Raw genomic sequence first — 18612 nt, 5'->3', positions numbered from 1 at the left:
TGATATGCAACAGTGTAGTGCGAGAGTCAATGAAGTGGAAAGGGTGACCTCGGATGGCTAGCAGACGGAATTTCATGGACTGGATGCGTAACAGTATTCATGTAATGGACAATACTTTGGCAATACTGTGCAAGTCATGCCAATAAAGCTCATTTGAATTGAATTGAATTGAAGAGAGAGAGAGAGAGAGAGATAGAGAGAGATAGAGAGAGAGCGAGAGCGAGAGCGCATTTTGGCATTAAGTTGCACTGCAAAAGAAAACACTGGTTCCAGGAAGGCTGGTACATTTCAATCCCTGTGTTATCCAGGGGTTTTGGAAGCAGGTGACAGGACCCTCAAGCTTATTCGTATTAATCAGCAAACTAAGTGTTGACATTTTGTGAAATCTGCTAACTTACATGTAGATCAACACCTGTCTCCTTTTCTTACACTTTTCAAGCTGATTATGGAAGACAATCTGTGGAAATTATTTATTTAGAATTAAATTGTGAAATGATAGCAAAAATGGTAGCATTTTCATATTAGCCAAAATATTTCATTAGGGATGCACCGATACCGATACTTTTATTTTTGTAAAATAACAATACCAATATTTTCATTGCATTTGTACATTTTTAAAATATTGGGTACAGAAACCAAAAGAGTATGTATAATGTTAGTTGGTTAACAATTTATCAGATAGATACAGTCAAACCAAAATTTATTCAGACACCTTCAACATTTCTCACATTATCACAGTTTATTCGCTATATTTTAGAAAATGGTAATAAAATATGACAAGAACTCAAAGGTAAACTGTGTCAGAACAAATTCAGCTTGATAATGTCAGATAACTTTGATAGAAAGGTATGTAATGGATTACAATAAACCAAAAACGATTCATACAGCTGTCAATATTTACACAATTATCAATACTTTGTCGGATGACCCTTAGCCTTAATGACAGCATATAGTCTCCTGGGCATGCTGTTATCCAGGTTCATGCTAATTTTTTCCCAGACTCTGTCTGAATAATTTTTGGTCCCAAATTTGTATCAATTTTACTGGTAGTCCACTGTATGAAGAATGTTTTGGGTATAATATACAGTATAACAGTTTAGTTTATTTTGCTATCTTCACTTTACATAAATGAACTATAGTGTCCTACACCCACTAGTAAAAAAATATAAAAAATTATATCTGGTCTCTGAATAATTTTTGGTTTGACTGTATATCCTTCTGTTATTTTCACACTTAATTATGCCCATTAAAATGTATTTTACAAGTTTTTGTTACTTTCCCTGTTCATTTCTCTCTCTCTCTCTATGGTAGCCTACATCATCTTTAATTTAATAGCATTGGAGCTGCTTCATTGCAGCGGCTCAGTACTGTAATCATGCGATTTGCTGTAAAAATGCAGGGAACCACTCGCTATAAATCTCCTAATTGTGATATTTTCATAAATAGAAGTTGCGTTTTTTCCGTCTGAAACGTGCAGCGAATTAGTTTCCAAAGCCACTCATATAATGCAGAAACACTCATGAAGCAAGCAAAACACGTGCAACGCGCACACGTATTTGTACTGGTGCAGAATGAGAGGGACAAGTACAGTACAGCCTAGCGTATTTCACACAGGCTGTTAGTTTCACTTTCGCCAGAAAGTTGTGTATACTTAAGGGTAAAAATAAATGACGTTTATAGTGAATGCCCCTATAAATTTGATCGTCTGATATTTACGATTTAGTTTTAATCCAAATGATGCGTGCTAAGTGAGCGAACATCAATAAATATCCCACAACAGAAGTGCTCACTCTCTCTCTCTCCCTCCCTCCCTACCATTAAGTAACTTGTGCATTGTTTTACTTACTTATTTTTGATATATCCGACCGAACAACAAACTTTCCAGTGATGTCTGTGAGAAAGGGATATTCACTCGACAAGCTTGCGCATCTGCGCCGCCGCGCACTCAATCCACTCAGCATGATTTGCTTACCAGCTGGCACAAATCAGCTATACAGGCATTAATACTGAATGTTTTATATTCATTGCATACATATGCTTCGTAGACATCTTTAATCTCTAATAACTCCATTCTGCTGTCTGTTGTCGGTGTTTCTTTGTCTGAATATGGCACTTATCACATGCTGTGTGGTATCGGCGTTTGGTATCGGGGCATTTTAACGAGTACGAGTACAGGAGCTTAGTATCGGGCCCGATACCGATACCAGTATCAGTATCGGTGCATCCCTATATTTCATTAACAAATATACAAGGGACTAGGTATATAAAAGGTATATAATAAGCCACTAGAAGCTTTGCCGCAGGTTTTTACCACAGGTAATGGGTGTTCTTAGGTGCAAGTGGATGACAACCAGATATGTTGTCTTGGGCCCTGATAGAAATTTATTAATAATTACGGATACAGTGATATTGAAATTATGTCCAGGTAATGATAAGCTGATGGCTGATAACCAACAAATGGCCAATATTAAAATTGATAATTTTATGTATAGCATGAGAATCCAACTCTTTAACAGTGTAAATAAGTCAGAATGCATGAAATATAATTTTTAAAAAAAAGTTAAAATAATGCAAACAAATGGCTTCACCAAAAGCATATATCATCGATGTATACTATTTTTAAGTTAGCGTTAAAAATAAATTTCCCTAAGGAGAAAATGAATGACTTTCAGAACCTGATTGTAGTTATCTATCCATCTTTTCCTGAGTAACTGATGAGCACTGCCATGATAGATTCTAACTTCCGTTGAAGTTCTCGTGTTCCAGTTTCCATAGAAATCCATTTTAAAATGGGGTAAAAAGATTGACTGAATAAATTAAACTGAAACTTTTTTCAATATAACTAAATATAAAAATGTGCACAGGGTTAAGCTGTGCTGTTGCTGGCTGCCACAGTAACAACAATGAGCTTGAGAAATTCCTGTAAAGTAGTGGTTTTGCGTACCAGCAAATATGTCCGTGTCTGGCACTGTATGCCTTGCATAAACAATGACAAAAGAAAACGATCATGACTTGCAGCGCTTAAGGTAAAATACTGTGTGTGAAGTAATAAAATAATGTGTACTCTTATCATTTTGTGGAAAAAATTCCCCAAACGTCAGCCCGGTTCGGGAGCTGTATGTAGGATATGTGCACTCATGTGTTTTCAATGCAGCTAAACTTCAGCCGCTTCATGTCATCTACCCACTCATTAAACTATGACAGGTGAGTTACTGCAAAAATACGGACATTTTGAGACTGTAAAGTGATGAAACTATGGCACCATGTACTTAAAAAAAATTCATAGGTTTAACGTTATATTATCAGCTTGGAAAATACGTTAATTTGAATAGAAACACTAGAGACCGGAAATGTAAAGTCGCGTTCAGGAAAAAGGTGGATAGGCAGAATTTTGATGGCTATTTGAATTCTGTGGAAATCGGAATTTATTTATTTATTCATGGTTGCACATTCTGTATATGTCTGCTCTTGTATACATTAACTGCTCCCACAAACTGACTCCATTCATTGCAGGGTACAGTGTAGAACTTTAGTTCGCTTGTTTTAGTTTGAATTCAGATAATGCACAGAAACACAGTGAGAGAGAGGGAGAAGGGGGAGAAAGCAAATGCCTTGACTTTCAACCCATTATCACACCACACTAAGCACAGACAAACACTTTGCCTTGCACACACACGCATGAATGCGTAATCACAAACTCCTCAACTCGACATGCGTCCTCACTTAATTGGAAATGTCGGATCAATGCTTTCTGATTACCAGGCTTCACAAGATAGTTTGTTTCTGGCTTACGGCAGTGGTTTTTATACGGCTCTGGGTTTTTTCCCTTTAAAGACTAACCTCTCTCACTCTCTCTCTCTCTCCCTCCCTCAGTTCACTTGCAATGCCCAGCTGTAGCCAGAGCTATACTCACCCATCTGTAATCACCTTTTAATTCATTAAGAGGACAGAGCTTTGAATTCATCAGCTCTACGGCATGTTGTTTCACCCACTGGCTAAAGTGGGCGGAGGATGAGATGTGAGCAGAATTATCTATTCCATCATTGTCTTGGGGTCTTTAAAAGGCTTTGAATTCCTTTGATATTTGCAAACAGAACTCCAGACAAGACGTCCTTCTGATTTCAGAAGCGAAGGGAGAAAGCACATGAGTGAGCCGGCCTTGCTGCAGATTAAAAATAAATAAATCTAAGAGTAATTTTTACGTCCGGTTGAACACACTTAGGCAGCTGCCAAACCAAGGGTTCACTCAAATGGATCAATAAAATAATTTTGTCCTAGTTCCATGGCCATGGCAGAGCGCTCTGAACAGCAGATGAAAGAGCTCTCCGGCTTCTAATTAAATATAATTTTTTAATATAGTCTCCCTTATTTTATATGTTGAGAAAATTCAGAGTGTGGTTAGTTATCTCTTTTAAATAAGAAGGTAGGGGATATATACAGAAAAAAAGACTGTCTAGCTACAGTAGTGGTCCTACTATCTGCCTTAAAAAATGTAGGGGGGAAAACATGTAATTTACATGTTTTTTACATATTTATTTAGCAAATATTTTATCCCAAAATAGTAACAAATAAGAAAAAGCCAAGAAAAAGTCTAACTAGACATTTTGTTAGACTGCACTTAGTTTCAGATTTGTTAAAAAAATGTGTTGTTAATCTAAATGAACTTTAGTTGACTATTCAGATACAGTAGGCTTTATAGAGTTAATGGTACATGCTAGAACATCTTTGTTTACATAAGCATAGCAACACCATAAGAGAAACTGTGCTCACTTTTCATTGGTTCTCATGTGTATCGTCAATGCGGCAGATTTAAATGTGTGAAACGTACAGGATTTGAGAACTAGGGCAGTCTCCCACACCACATTTACAGTACTTCTACACGCTTTGAAAACCACTGTAGTACAGTAACTGTCTTTAGTAGTATAATTTTTAACAGTGAACTATCCTCCAAGCTATTCAATCATAGTCTATTAATAGTGATGCAAAAAAACAATTCCGAAGGGAGCTCCTGAAGTCTGGCACATGCTTGAGAGCTTTGTCATCTCTCCCCACAATCCCATTATATATCAGGTCCTTAAAGCAATTTGAGGCTGAGCTCCATGCATGCCTTCCAGCCAGGAGCTTTAGGGACTGAGATATTAACTCTGAAATGGAGGTTTAAGAAGGAAAAAGGTGTCAACTTGGGAGTGGATACTGAGGATTAATTTCTCGAGTGCTTTTCTGTGCCTCTCTCCTTTCCCTTGCACCTCCTCGTTGCAGCTTAATATTCCAACTGCCTCTCCCACTGTCATTCAATATTTTTAAAACAAGGACTTTCAGAACACAGCACAAATAAAATGCAATTTAGGACTCCGAGCCCAAGTGTTTACCCACCTCTGAATGCAAACACTTGCAGTGGGGCCGACCAAGTGCAACCCTCAGGATAAAGGACTTATTGCGGAAAAACTTCTGTTTGATCCACCCAGATTAAATGATAATATTCAGAAAACGTGACACACTGACACAGCCCCACCTTCTAATGTTGTAAAAGAGACTTGTGTTATTATTTTATGTTATGATGTGATGGATCCGTACTCTTCTCTCTTGCAGGAAGTCAGATTTTTCACATTGGAAATCGCAGGTATATACCTCTCATATGTTATGAAATGGGTTTTTCTCCCCAGCCTTAAAAGAATGGGCAGATGTCTCGGGTGCCCTCTGATATGAAAAATTCAATTTAAAAGGATGAGAGAGAGAATGGCGCCCCGGCCTATTTTCATTCTCTCACACAAAGAGATATGAGAATGATGTTCTATTGTGAGGGGGGAAATGATGCCAATCGAACTGCAGAGAAATTCCTTCATAATTCAATTCAATTTCCTCCAAATCCCAACGGCGGCCTACAGTTCCAAAAATATGGGGTGGGGGAGAGATGGAGAGATTGTGAGGGAGGCAGAGAGGGAGTGACAGATGCCAGGTGAGAAAAGGGAGGAGAGAAAGGTAACATATAGAGGGTGTGAAGAAACTGGGAGGAGAGAAAGGTTAAAATTTAGATGGTGTGAAAGAAGTAAAGGTGAGATGGAGAGGTGTTATAAGGAGTGTAGATTAGAGTGTTTGTTTCGCATCTTGTCCCGCTGATGGACAGGAGGTCGAAGAGTTTGAAAGTTTATGGGTTCACAGCAAGGTCAACAATGACAGAAATTGCGATCTAACAAGAAAATGTCAAAGCTAGATTGCAGATTCGGCTACTGTGTGTTTTCCCAGTCAGGACAGAAATTCTTCTAGTTTAGACGGCTGTGTCATCTGATGTGGCAGACAGCAGAAATTATGTTATTTGTCTTGCGCTCAACATAATCATTTATTGACTTACCTTCATATAGTCTAGACTAGGGCTTTTCAACTTTTACAAATCCCTCACAAAGACTCTCATTCAACCCAGGAACCCCCAATATAAAAAGGAAGATTAATTTGCTTTAGAACAACTTAAATGAAGAACATTAACATTACTACATTATAAAATGTATACAATATCTCTAGTTAATGTTCATTCAAATAGTAAAAAAAAAATCCAAATCTATGGGGAGTTTAGTGTTGATTGTTTAAAAGATTTTTTTGACATAAACATCGTTTAAAAAAAAAATTCCTTCTAGATTTTTTCTTCTTTAGAAACATTGGTAATATATTAATGCATTGCAGCGTTTTTTTCTTATTATATTTTCTTCAACAGAATTTTTTTAATTAAAATAATTTAATTATCATGTCATTATTATAGTAGAAACGTATTTAAAAAAAATAAAATAAAAAAAACCTTTAACAAACGCTTCTATCTGTAATTTCTTTGATGAGATTAACAGTAGGAAAATTAAATGAGAAAGCATTATTCCTGCTTTTAGTGCTGCTTAATTGCCCACACTGTCTTTTCTTAGTGGCCAATTCATTAAAGAATTATATAAATTATATAAAAGTGTGATTCTCTTTAAAATGTTAAAGTGTGTTCATCTACACCATGAATTAGAATGTATGCCCAATTATGGTGCTGTTCTCCATTATTTGATTACCATTTGATTAAAAACTGTTGCCATAGAAAATGTGCACAAGAATCTCTTTGTCATAAAATTGTGATTCCTACCGTTTTTTTTTTTTTTTGGTGTGTGTGTATAATAGAGCACTGTTCATTGTGGCTGGCAAATACCACTGAGTTTTGTGAATAAAGCTTAATTTACATAGAAATGGCAATAAGTTAATTCGGGTGCTATTTCAGCACATTTACCTGAACGTTATTCAGAATATGCTGTTGTGTTCTGCAGATGATGACAGAGTTTTCATTGAATTATAAACTCCCTTTAACCTGGATTGTGAGTGGTTAAGACCCCAAATTTTACATTGAAATAAAAAAAAATTGCTGTGAACAAAAGTAGTATGCTTACTGTTTAGTGAATTCACTCCTTAGTGAATTTGAAATGTTTTATACTGCATATATGTCTATGGACCTTCACAGATCCCCAGTGGTCCCTGGTTTAAAACTTTGTCCCTAGACCATTGAAGTTAATTATGGCTGTTTTTATTTGACTTTTAGCATTATTCTTTTTTTTTTTCCAAGGCATTAAAACCAACTTTTTGTACAGATGTTTCATTGACAAGTCTGGAAAGGTCTGTTGTGCTGTCTGCTGTGATATATTATGTGTTAGAAATTGAAGGTTGTTTTCTCAGCTGCTGTCCTATGGTTAATATAGAGTTCTTTCCTGCCCTTGTGCACCCACACTGAGTAGGAGATGTACTGTGAACCACTGTGCTCTCGCTTGGTTAAAGTCGGTGGGTGAACTTTTGCTGCCATGTGTTAGTTAAAGGGGATCTGAGCGAGCGTTCAGGCTGCAGGGCTACAGGCGTGTGCAGGGATCAATGAGCCGCTGCTTCAGAAGGCATGTAGAGCAGAGGAAAAATGAGCTGCGCAAACAAACATGACAATGAAGGAGTGCACCTCGGAAGGGATGCAGCCAGCATAAAATCACAGAGAGCTGAGAAAAGGAGAGGGGGGGTAGGCATATACGGATCTGTTCTTATTTTCCATCCGACTCTCACCTCCTCAGCTTTTTCCTATTCCATCTTCCAGAGTTGGGTTTCTCCTTTTTTTGTAGGTGCAATAGCTTGGAGGCAAGAAGTGTGACACTAGGGTCTTCAAAGAGTCCAGACTTATCCAAGAGACACATGGAGGGAGAGTTGGGGAGGAGGCACTCTGGGAATGCATTGGAGAATGAAACAGAATGGAGGGGGTGGTCAAGAAAAAGAGGAGAGAGTGAAGACATGAAACAAGAAGAAGAAGAGCTGGTGATTGAAATGAGAGAGGGCAGGAGAAAGCCATTGTCAGACCTGTTTAGCATTCACTAGTGGCTAATTGCACCAGCAAAGCTCGGTAGATACAAACCCCCCTGTGTCTGAGAGACATGAGAGCTTCTCCCTCAATAGATCTCCCTCCCTGCCTCGAAAGCAGCACTCCTAAAGCAGAATGTTTAAAAATGGTACAGGGTTTGAGGCTGCAGCAGCGCTGACACAGTAAAAGCCTGCATTGGCCGTACGCAGAGTACAGGGGATCGAGCTGCCACTTCTAATGACAAATCTCATAGTTCACGCCATTTGGTATGACAGCATGCTAGAGTAATGGGCTGAATGAATCACTGGTAGGAAAAGCTCAGCCTCGCCGCTCTGCCTGCAGCTTAAACCACCCCGTGTATCGGCTATCCATTTGTGGAGTATTTCACCTCAAACCACACCTTGTGCATGATGAATAAACAGATATCAGGCAGCACTCCATTATCCGCTCAGAGGCACAACACCCCAGCCCAGCAAACGCCATGTTCTCCCTCTGTCTCTGTTCATATCTGTGGGTTTTTATTTCTGTCAAGTGAAATGCTTGTGCATATTCAGTATTGCATGTTTGTATTATTCCGTTTCTATTTCCAAGTGCACTGTTCTAGTTTTACTCAAATACCTTCAGGGCCATGTTGTCTGTCTCTTTTACTTTGTCCAGTCATCTTTGTGGTGCATAATCGAACCTTTCTTAGGCTTCAAGTCCAGTTTAACAGCCAGTCCTAGTAACCCTAAGACACTTCTCCATTTCTGTCCTGTAGACAGCAGATTAGCACTCACCCTCTCCAGTCCAAGTCTCTCTACAATCAGGGCCACATTAAGACTGTAAGGGGCCCCTGGGCTTTACCTCTTGAGGGGCCCTTCATCAACGAGAACTACAGCCTACATTCACTCAGTCTTTATAATCAAAGCTCAAGTTGTCAGCCTTTTATTTTGTAGCTATAAATGTCATTAACAAAAGATTAAACAGGTCTGTCATATAAAATAGACACAAATATCACTGCATGAAATATACATGCACATAGCCGGACATATTTTACACAGATATCTATATAAAAACGTGTAGTATTAAATTGCATGTGTTAATGTTGGTTAAATGCACTATGAACTAACATTAAAGAACAGAGAAAGGTAAATTATTAAAGGTAAATGTACATATTTATAAAACGTTCTGTGCACTTTGAGTTACGCCTTCACAAATATGTCAAACTGCTTGTGGATCTTTGTAACAGGCTGGTAAGTTCATTTACATTTTCACTAATCTTACTCTTTACATGCAATTTTTTTTAAGTCACTAATTTACCTTAATGATAGTGAATTAACCAAAAGAAATAGAAGATGTGACATATTGTTAATCACAATAGTTCCTGACTCTTGATCAAGACTCTTGATTCTTGACAGCTAATGCAATAACTAGGCTAATAATTATTAATGAGTGAAACCTTTGTAACGTGCTAGAGTAGGCTACATTTTTAAGTGTTTATCAAAATTGTATTTTAGCATTTTTGATTCAAATTAAGGCCACGGCTCGACAATAAGGACTGCCCTGATGGGCCGGGGCCAGCGTGAAAGACGCTTGGGACAGATGATGGATTAATCACGAAATGTAAACATTCAAGAGGGTTTAAAGCATTCATGCAGACACGGGAGAGAGCTCCATTCAGTGTGTTCTCAGCGTACATATAGAGCCGCGTCTCAAACAGCGCGCAAGCCTGAATTGCCTTTTTTTCCCCCGGAAAAATACATACAAAATTAAAAAGTATGCAATGTTATTTTACATTTGATTATTCAATTTCTGTACCTGAATACCTACAAACTCAAAAACCTAACACATTGTTTATTTTTTATCTTTGTTCTATTTATTCATTTATTTAGGCTATTTGTGCTATTGTTTATAATTGGTTCATTTGTTCTTATTTACTGACTTGTCTTCAATTGGAATTAGAATTGTAAAATTTAACAGGTAGGCCTATCTATAAATTTGATATTGAAAAAACAATGATAAAACGATGATGAAAAAATCAAAACAATAATTTTTTTTGTGGCAGGGCAAATCAAAATTTGAACCACTGTTGAGCCCTTTTGGCCAAATCGCAAGTGTGAATCTTCAGTTGCTTCACGGTTTGATTCGATTGATTAGGATGCATCACAATGCATCTTCTCCTCCAATTATTTAATTAATAATAATTACCATAGTAATAATCACAATAAAGCTCTTTTTGTTATTTGACCTCTGCTAGCCTATTAAAAATAAAAACAAAGATGCAAATAAACTGTAGAGAAAATACGATATAGGCCTATAAAAAAAATTAACAGTGCTTTACTTTTACATCTATTTTACAGTAGCAAATTGAATAATCAAATGTAAGTATAATCATTGCATAGTCTTTAGTGTATTAATTACAAAGAATAAAGCTACAAATTAATTCAGTCAAGAGGAGTAATTCCCTCTTTTCTTTCGTTGTTTGAGTTGTAGCTATTATATAAAGATCTAAACCAGAATCCGATTACACATTAGATTTTTCCACAACTGTTTACAAAAGTCTTTTTACGCGAATACTCACCAAGTCAAATATTCAGATACATTTCTTAATTAAAATAGCCTATAACAAGAGTAATTTATTATAATAAAACTGTAGCCTACATTAATATGTATGATGAGGCCTATTTAATTACATTATACAGAATCGTCCACATCAGCATTGCGATGCATCACAAAAATGATCATACTCCATAGCTCTAGTGTGTGATGGCTAATACTGTGAGCTCAACTATGTTAAGATGAAAAAGGAGTTTATTATTTGACTAATTATAGCCTACTGTATCTAGCTACTGCTAGCATGACCTACCTTTGCTGTGATCTGCATCTTCTCTTAGCCTTGCGTTAAAATATGCCGTGAGCTTTGGATTTTTTCCCCCAACAAATTTGACTGCATGACTTTTCACCCTATTTTTGCTCATTTTTCCCTTTTCTCTTTCATATTTGGGAGCGTTTTACTGTCACTTCTCGCGCAGGACATGCAACGCCCACACACGCATTCAAACCAAAAGCGATAAAGTGTCATTTTAAGGTAACGGTATAAAATGAGGTTACAATATTTCCGGCATCACCGGGGGCCCTCCCTCAGCCCAGGGCCCTGGGCTTAAGCCCAGGTAAGCCCGTGCATTAATGCGGCCCTGCATACAACGCTCCGGACTGCGCGCCCCATGATGAGCCCGACACACCGCCACAGAAACAATGAGATGCGTTCTAACATAATTGTGGCATTAAACTCAGTTAGTGAGGGCTCGGTTAAAATATTACACATATATCAGGGCTCTAGACTCATTCTTCCCACTGGTCGCTCTTTTGCGACTAACTTTCTCAGTTGGTCGCACTAGCACATAATTTGTTCGCAATTTTTTTTTTTTGCTACAACATTTGATTAATCATTGCATGCTGATGAACTTTTATCATAGTTTATAGTTATATAGTAACAAAAGTGTTCAACATTCAACCCGTTCTTTTTCATCAGTATTATTTGTGTTTTAAATTTTGTGAGCAGGAATTCCTCTTTTCGTGCACTTTCACTTTCAAATTCGCGATCTTGGTGTCACTTTTTAAAAGAAAAGATAATTGTCTGTTTTTGCATATATCTATACACCTTTCACTTTTTAAGACTAAAACAAAAGATGGATTTATTGTTATTCCCAATTAAAAAGCACAACAACAATAAAACAGTAGGCTACAATGACAAACTAGCTTGCATAACCTTTATTAACAAAAAAGAATAAGATGAGGCATGTCATAGGATACATCACATGCTGTATATACGACTAATAAATTACAGAATGTTTAACAAACACTGAGGAATCAAATAAATAATAATAATAATAAAATAATTAAGCAAATCCTCCATAGTGTAACGCGAAGTAAACAGCAAAGATAATTTGATTATTCAATTTCTGTACCTGAATACCTACAAACTCAAAAACCTAACACATTGTTTATTTTTTATCTTTGTTCTATTTATTCATTTATTTAGGCTATTTGTGCTATTGTTTATAATTGGTTCATTTGTTCTTATTTACTGACTTGTCTTCAATTGGAATTAGAATTGTAAAATTTAACAGGTAGGCCTATCTATAAATTTGATATTGAAAAAACAATGATAAAACGATGATGAAAAAATCAAAACAATAATTTTTTTTGTGGCAGGGCAAATCAAAATTTGAACCACTGTTGAGCCCTTTTGGCCAAATCGCAAGTGTGAATCTTCAGTTGCTTCACGGTTTGATTCGATTGATTAGGATGCATCACAATGCATCTTCTCCTCCAATTATTTAATTAATAATAATTACCATAGTAATAATCACAATAAAGCTCTTTTTGTTATTTGACCTCTGCTAGCCTATTAAAAATAAAAACAAAGATGCAAATAAACTGTAGAGAAAATACGATATAGGCCTATAAAAAAAATTAACAGTGCTTTACTTTTACATCTATTTTACAGTAGCAAATTGAATAATCAAATGTAAGTATAATCATTGCATAGTCTTTAGTGTATTAATTACAAAGAATAAAGCTACAAATTAATTCAGTCAAGAGGAGTAATTCCCTCTTTTCTTTCGTTGTTTGAGTTGTAGCTATTATATAAAGATCTAAACCAGAATCCGATTACACATTAGATTTTTCCACAACTGTTTACAAAAGTCTTTTTACGCGAATACTCACCAAGTCAAATATTCAGATACATTTCTTAATTAAAATAGCCTATAACAAGAGTAATTTATTATAATAAAACTGTAGCCTACATTAATATGTATGATGAGGCCTATTTAATTACATTATACAGAATCGTCCACATCAGCATTGCGATGCATCACAAAAATGATCATACTCCATAGCTCTAGTGTGTGATGGCTAATACTGTGAGCTCAACTATGTTAAGATGAAAAAGGAGTTTATTATTTGACTAATTATAGCCTACTGTATCTAGCTACTGCTAGCATGACCTACCTTTGCTGTGATCTGCATCTTCTCTTAGCCTTGCATTAAAATATGCCGTGAACTTTGGATTTTTTTTCCAACAAATTTGACTGCATGATTTTTCAGTTTATTTTTGCTAATTTTCCCCTTTTCTCTTTCATATTTGGGAGCGTTTTACTGACACTTCTCGCGCAGGACATGCAACGCCCGCACGCACATTCAACCCAAAAGTGATAAAGTGTCATTTTAAGGTAACGGAAAATGTGGTTACAATATTTCCGGTATCACCGGGGGCCCCCCCCTCAGCCCGGGGCCCTGGGCTTAAGCCCAGGCATTAATGTGGCCCTGTCTACAATCTAAGTTTCAGTCTCCAGTCCAAGACCCTCTCCAATTCAATGCTCCCTGCCTAGTTCTAGCCTGTCTCTCCAAAGTAAGACTTTCTGCCTGGTCCAAATCTCTCTCTCTCCTATCCGAGACCCTTTCCAATCCATGACTCCCTGCCTAATTCTAGGCTGTCTCTCCAAAGCAAGACTCTCTGACTGGTGCAGTTCTCTCTTTCCAGTCCAAGACCCTCTCCAATCCAAGACTCTCTGACCTGTCCAAGATTCTCAGCCCAGTACAAGACACTCTCCAATCCAAGACTCTGTCCATTCCAGGTCCCTCTACAATCTTAAGATTCCCTCTCTGACTCTTCTTCTTGTCCAATACTCTATTACAAGACCCAAAGAATCCAAAGTGCCCAACTCCAGTTACTCAATTCACAGTCATCAAAATCCATGCAGGTCGATTCTAATCAGGGATCACTTTATTCCATGCATCAATGCAGTACTCAAGCCAGCCAGAATGGAGACTGGCTCTTTTACATCCAGAGCCAAGGCTCTGTTCCTTTATCTTGGTCCTGCCTCGGTGCTACCCCCACTAAATCACCCACCCCTCCCCCATCCCAGCTCTGCAGTGCTCCCCCTGGAGGGAGAGAGAGAGAGACCAGACTGTGTGCTGAGACTCTACCCCATCTGCAGAGCTGCAGCTTCCTGCGCTAAGGGGGGATATAAGTGCTGACTCTCGAGCAATGCCTGTAGGAACAGTTTAAGCAAGAATCCATATTTAAATAACTAAATGTCTCTCTTAGGTTTAAATAGCAACATGTCTGAAGTACAATTCTAGTCGCTGAGAATGCCATTATTCCAGGATGGTACTTGGGATGGCAACGACATTAGCAATTAAAATATCATAACTGTAATAATGTGCTTTCCCTAATAAAACTGCACTTCAGGATTTTTCTTTTCAAAGTCCCTTACTGTAGATCAAACGCTACAATTTGCATACTACATGTGGCCTTATAATCACTACATCCCTTTACAGTGATCAAGCAGTTCCATTTGCATTTTCTACAAAGCATGATAAGCACATTTTACAAAAGATAAAACAATGACTAAAACGTGTGCCACCCGAAGAATGGTGTGCATGCGGTCCCTTACTCATCAAAGACTACAAATTAATAAGAAAATTAAAATAAAAAGAAATATTAAAAAGTTTCTGCCCCAAGACAAAACACCCCATGGTTCTCCCTTGTATCTCTTTCTCTCTTCCACACACATTCACCCTCATTGTATGAAAGCTTTGACAACAGAGGGACTCATGCTGTGAGTCCATGTCTGAGTTTGCTAAGGAAGTCGATGTAATTACTGTGCAGTGAGAATGTTCGTCTACGCACTTCAGTGCCTCACTAACCGTAAATACCAGGGCACAAGGGAGCACACGAAGAACAGGCCTACAACTCATGAACGTGACAGAGTAAAGAGTTAGCACAAAGTACAAATGTTTAGTGGAAGTGTGTGTACAGCTTATGAGCAATGAGGGGATGTGTACAAGTAAATAGATTTGGGGCGGGCAGAATGACCAAGATCTTATATCATGGTACAAGTAATTTAATATCATGGTAACAATATAAATATCACAGTATAGTTAATGTTCCTGGAAACTGAACCCCTAAATGTATATATCCAGTATATATAGTATACAGTATATTATGACATTAATACATGGTTATTTAATATAAAATATGCATACATCAATCGTGTATGCATAGTTGCAATCATACCTCAGTTGAATTCTATAGTACTACAAGTTGCAGGATTACAGGACTGCAGAACAGCCATAAACAATCTATAGTCGCACTGTATACTGTTCTTACACTGGATGCACGCAGCACAGTGCAACACGTCCCCAAAAAATTACTCTAATTATAATTAACAAAGCTGTCTCTACTTGGAGTGCACATCTGTGACACCGTTTGGAGAGTATGCTGTCATTTTCTATGCGATGTTGGATTTTAATAATTGCGCAGTTATATAGCACAACTCTGGCATGTATGTAAATGAGCAATATGTTGCATGACTAGCTACACAAAGGTGCAGATTAACGGTATTTGTATGTGCACTGCATTTCTGAACACTTTGGTCATTAAATTTCTGGAGAAGTCAAGAAAATAGTTGATGAAATAAACATGCTGAATTAGAGGGAGAAAAAGAAAGCCTTACGACTTTGGGATGGTGAAGTACGTTGCGTTAATGGCCTCTCTATATGTTTTAAATGGCCGTGTTAATGGGCTTTTTATATGAACTGAAATTGCTCTCTTAATGGCTAAAATGGTTTTGTTTGCCAGTTTGTATGTGTTTGTACGCGTGTATGCAACCTGGCACTATCGATCCCTCCCTGCAGTCGACGGGCTGTGAGCTCACACAGAATTGGGAAATGGTGGCTTTTTTGCAGGATTCTGTGATTTCCACTCTTTTATGAGCTCTGCGCCTCTGTATTTCAGCATGAGTGTTTGCCCTCATTGGCCTTGTGAAAAACAATGTGGTCACCTAAGCAGTGATATCAAAGGAGAGTTATATCGCTTTCCCCTCTGCGGAGAGATACTCTAATAAGTGATTTCCTCTTTACCATTTCCCCTCAATTTGAACAAAACGTTTCCTCATTAGCCGCCCCTCTGGAAATTACATATTGAAAATGCCCGTCTGCTGAAGTGTGATATTACAAATTTAGTGGTCAATTAGCCTAGTTTTGGGGCCTAAAGTTATAATTAGATTGTTGTGTGACTGAAGGCCCCTCTTTCCTCTCGATTGCAGCTCCCGCATCGCAGAGTGACATTCTCCACAGCCAATCCTGTGCAAGATCAGCAGGACTCCTCTCAGCAGAGTTACTATGACAGTGGTCTGGAGGAGTCTGAGACCCCCAGCAGCAAGAGCTCTTCAGGACCACGTATCGGCCCCCTCGCCCTGCCTGAGGACCACTATGAACGGACCACCCCTGATGGCAGCATTGGAGAGATGGAACACCCAGAAACCGGTAGGCAATTTAGACTGCTGTTACATCTCGTTTGACAGGGTAACACTGGATCCAGTGAAGAGTTGCCCAGATTAGTTTTTTTTTTGTCATCACTGCTTTGTTTTGGCCGAAGCTATATCTATGAGTTTGGGGTCAGAAGCAGACTCAGCAGGGTCTGTGACTTGCCCATCAGCAAGCCCTCAATCACAACAGCAAATCATTCTTAATGACCCTCTCACACAAGTGTGCTAATTAAAAACTCCGACTAATGGAGCTTTTGGTCTCTGAATAAATCTGCACTTTGACGTCTGCCCAGACAACAGTGTGCTGATCGTAAACAGCTTCTTTGCTCAAGCCAAACTGCTCTCACAGCAGCTGCCGGGGTCATAAAACAATAAGACAAAAAACGAATACAAAAAAGAAAATGCAAGGACTAAGCAGGATAGTCTGCCGTCAATTTCGTTTAGCCATTACTAAATTCCGCCGGAGATGTACTAGACATTCTTCCTGTAATTCATTTATATTGTTGCTCTCATAACCAGAAACATCCTCACAGCAGCTGCCCTCCCAAATTCATCTCTGTTCAATTTAAGCTCCATTACCACGGCAACAGTGCCATAATACCACTTTTTCTTCAGATTTTTGTTCTATTAGTGCTGTTGTGCTTAATTACCATGTTAATATCCCTCTGGATGTCTTAGTGAGCTCATGTTAACATTTTAGCTGTCAAATATACCTTAGTCTTCTCACGTCAGTGTTTTAACATGCTCCGTGAAACACAACGTCCTGTTGATTTCACACTGGGAACCTGCGCCTCATGTGGGGTGTGTCTGCCAGCCCCACAGACATGCATCAGATTCTAGGGGAACCGTTTAAGAAGTGAAATGTCAGCGCTGCATGTGAGTGCATGGGGTGGGGTGTGGGGTGTGTCTGCCAGCCCCACAGACATGCATCAGATTCTAGGGGAACCGTTTAAGAAGTGAAATGTCAGCGCTGCATGTGAGTGCATGGGGTGGGGTGTGGGGTGTGTCTGCCAGCCCCACAGACATGCATCAGATTCTAGGGGAACCGTTTAAGAAGTGAAATGTCAGCGCTGCATGTGACTGGCTCTGTGTTCAACAGAGAAAATCCTATGGCAAATGAACACATAACCTTCTGTCTGTACATTGTCTTGTGGGTCACACCTTAGTCTGATGTGTTATGCATGATGGTCTTTGGCCAATATCTTCAGGAGGCCATGAATAGAGGGACTTTTGTCATTTTATTTAAAAAAAAATGTCTTAAATAAATTTTATTTATTTAAGAAAAATTAAAATATCTCCACAAAGATTTTTTTATAGGACTTTCAGCCTCAAGAAAAAACAAAAAACATCCTAAGATGCAGCACTAAAAGTATAATTGTTACGGGGCTGACGAGACGTGAGACGTGCGGATCCATGTGCAAACTTTATTGTGGAGAAGACAGAGACGTGGTCAAAACAGGCATGGGTCAGATAGAGGCAGACAGGTATATGGTGGGCAAAACACAAGAATAGTCCTAGGGCTAGCGCAGGTCGACGATCGGCAGACAGAATCAAAAAGGGGCAAGACAAAAGGGGTGAATCCAGGGAACCAGGCGAAGATCAGAAACCGAGAAGGCTAAGGCTAAGGTTAAGGCTAAGGAAAATGACAAGGGCTAAGGCTAAGGAAAATGACAAGGGCTAAGGCTAAGGCTAAGGCAACAAACGAGGGCTCTGTAGAGTCGCTATCTCTAGGGGAGTGATAAATGCGGAACAATACTCGGCAGAGGGAAGGGATAAGAGTGAGTGTTATATAGTGAGGGAGTGATATGAAACAGCTGGGTGCAATCAGTGTAAACAGGTGTGTGCAATTCGTGCTGAGTGCAATCAGTAATGCATGATGGGAAATGTAGTCCGGGGTGATGTGCAACAGTGTGTAGTGCGAGAGTCAATGAAATGGAAAGTTCATGG

At 38.5% G+C, this 18612-nt stretch overlaps 1 protein-coding gene across 1 annotated transcript in view; it reads left to right on the top strand.

Moving 5' to 3' along the window:
• LOC107586135 (protocadherin-1-like) overlaps positions 1–18612 on the top strand; it is a 108645-nt gene that overhangs the window by 53518 nt on the left and 36515 nt on the right. The window contains exon 4 of the mRNA XM_016273375.1: positions 16444–16663. Within this exon, the coding sequence (XP_016128861.1) occupies positions 16444–16663 (220 nt within the window). The remainder of the gene's footprint in view (positions 1–16443; positions 16664–18612) is intronic.

The sequence above is a fragment of the Sinocyclocheilus grahami genome, unplaced genomic scaffold (genome assembly GCF_001515645.1).
Source record: "Sinocyclocheilus grahami isolate Dianchi unplaced genomic scaffold, SAMN03320097.WGS_v1.1 scaffold78.1, whole genome shotgun sequence".
Taxonomy (NCBI): Eukaryota; Metazoa; Chordata; class Actinopteri; order Cypriniformes; family Cyprinidae; genus Sinocyclocheilus; species Sinocyclocheilus grahami.
This window is presented reverse-complemented; position numbering and strand designations above follow the sequence as displayed.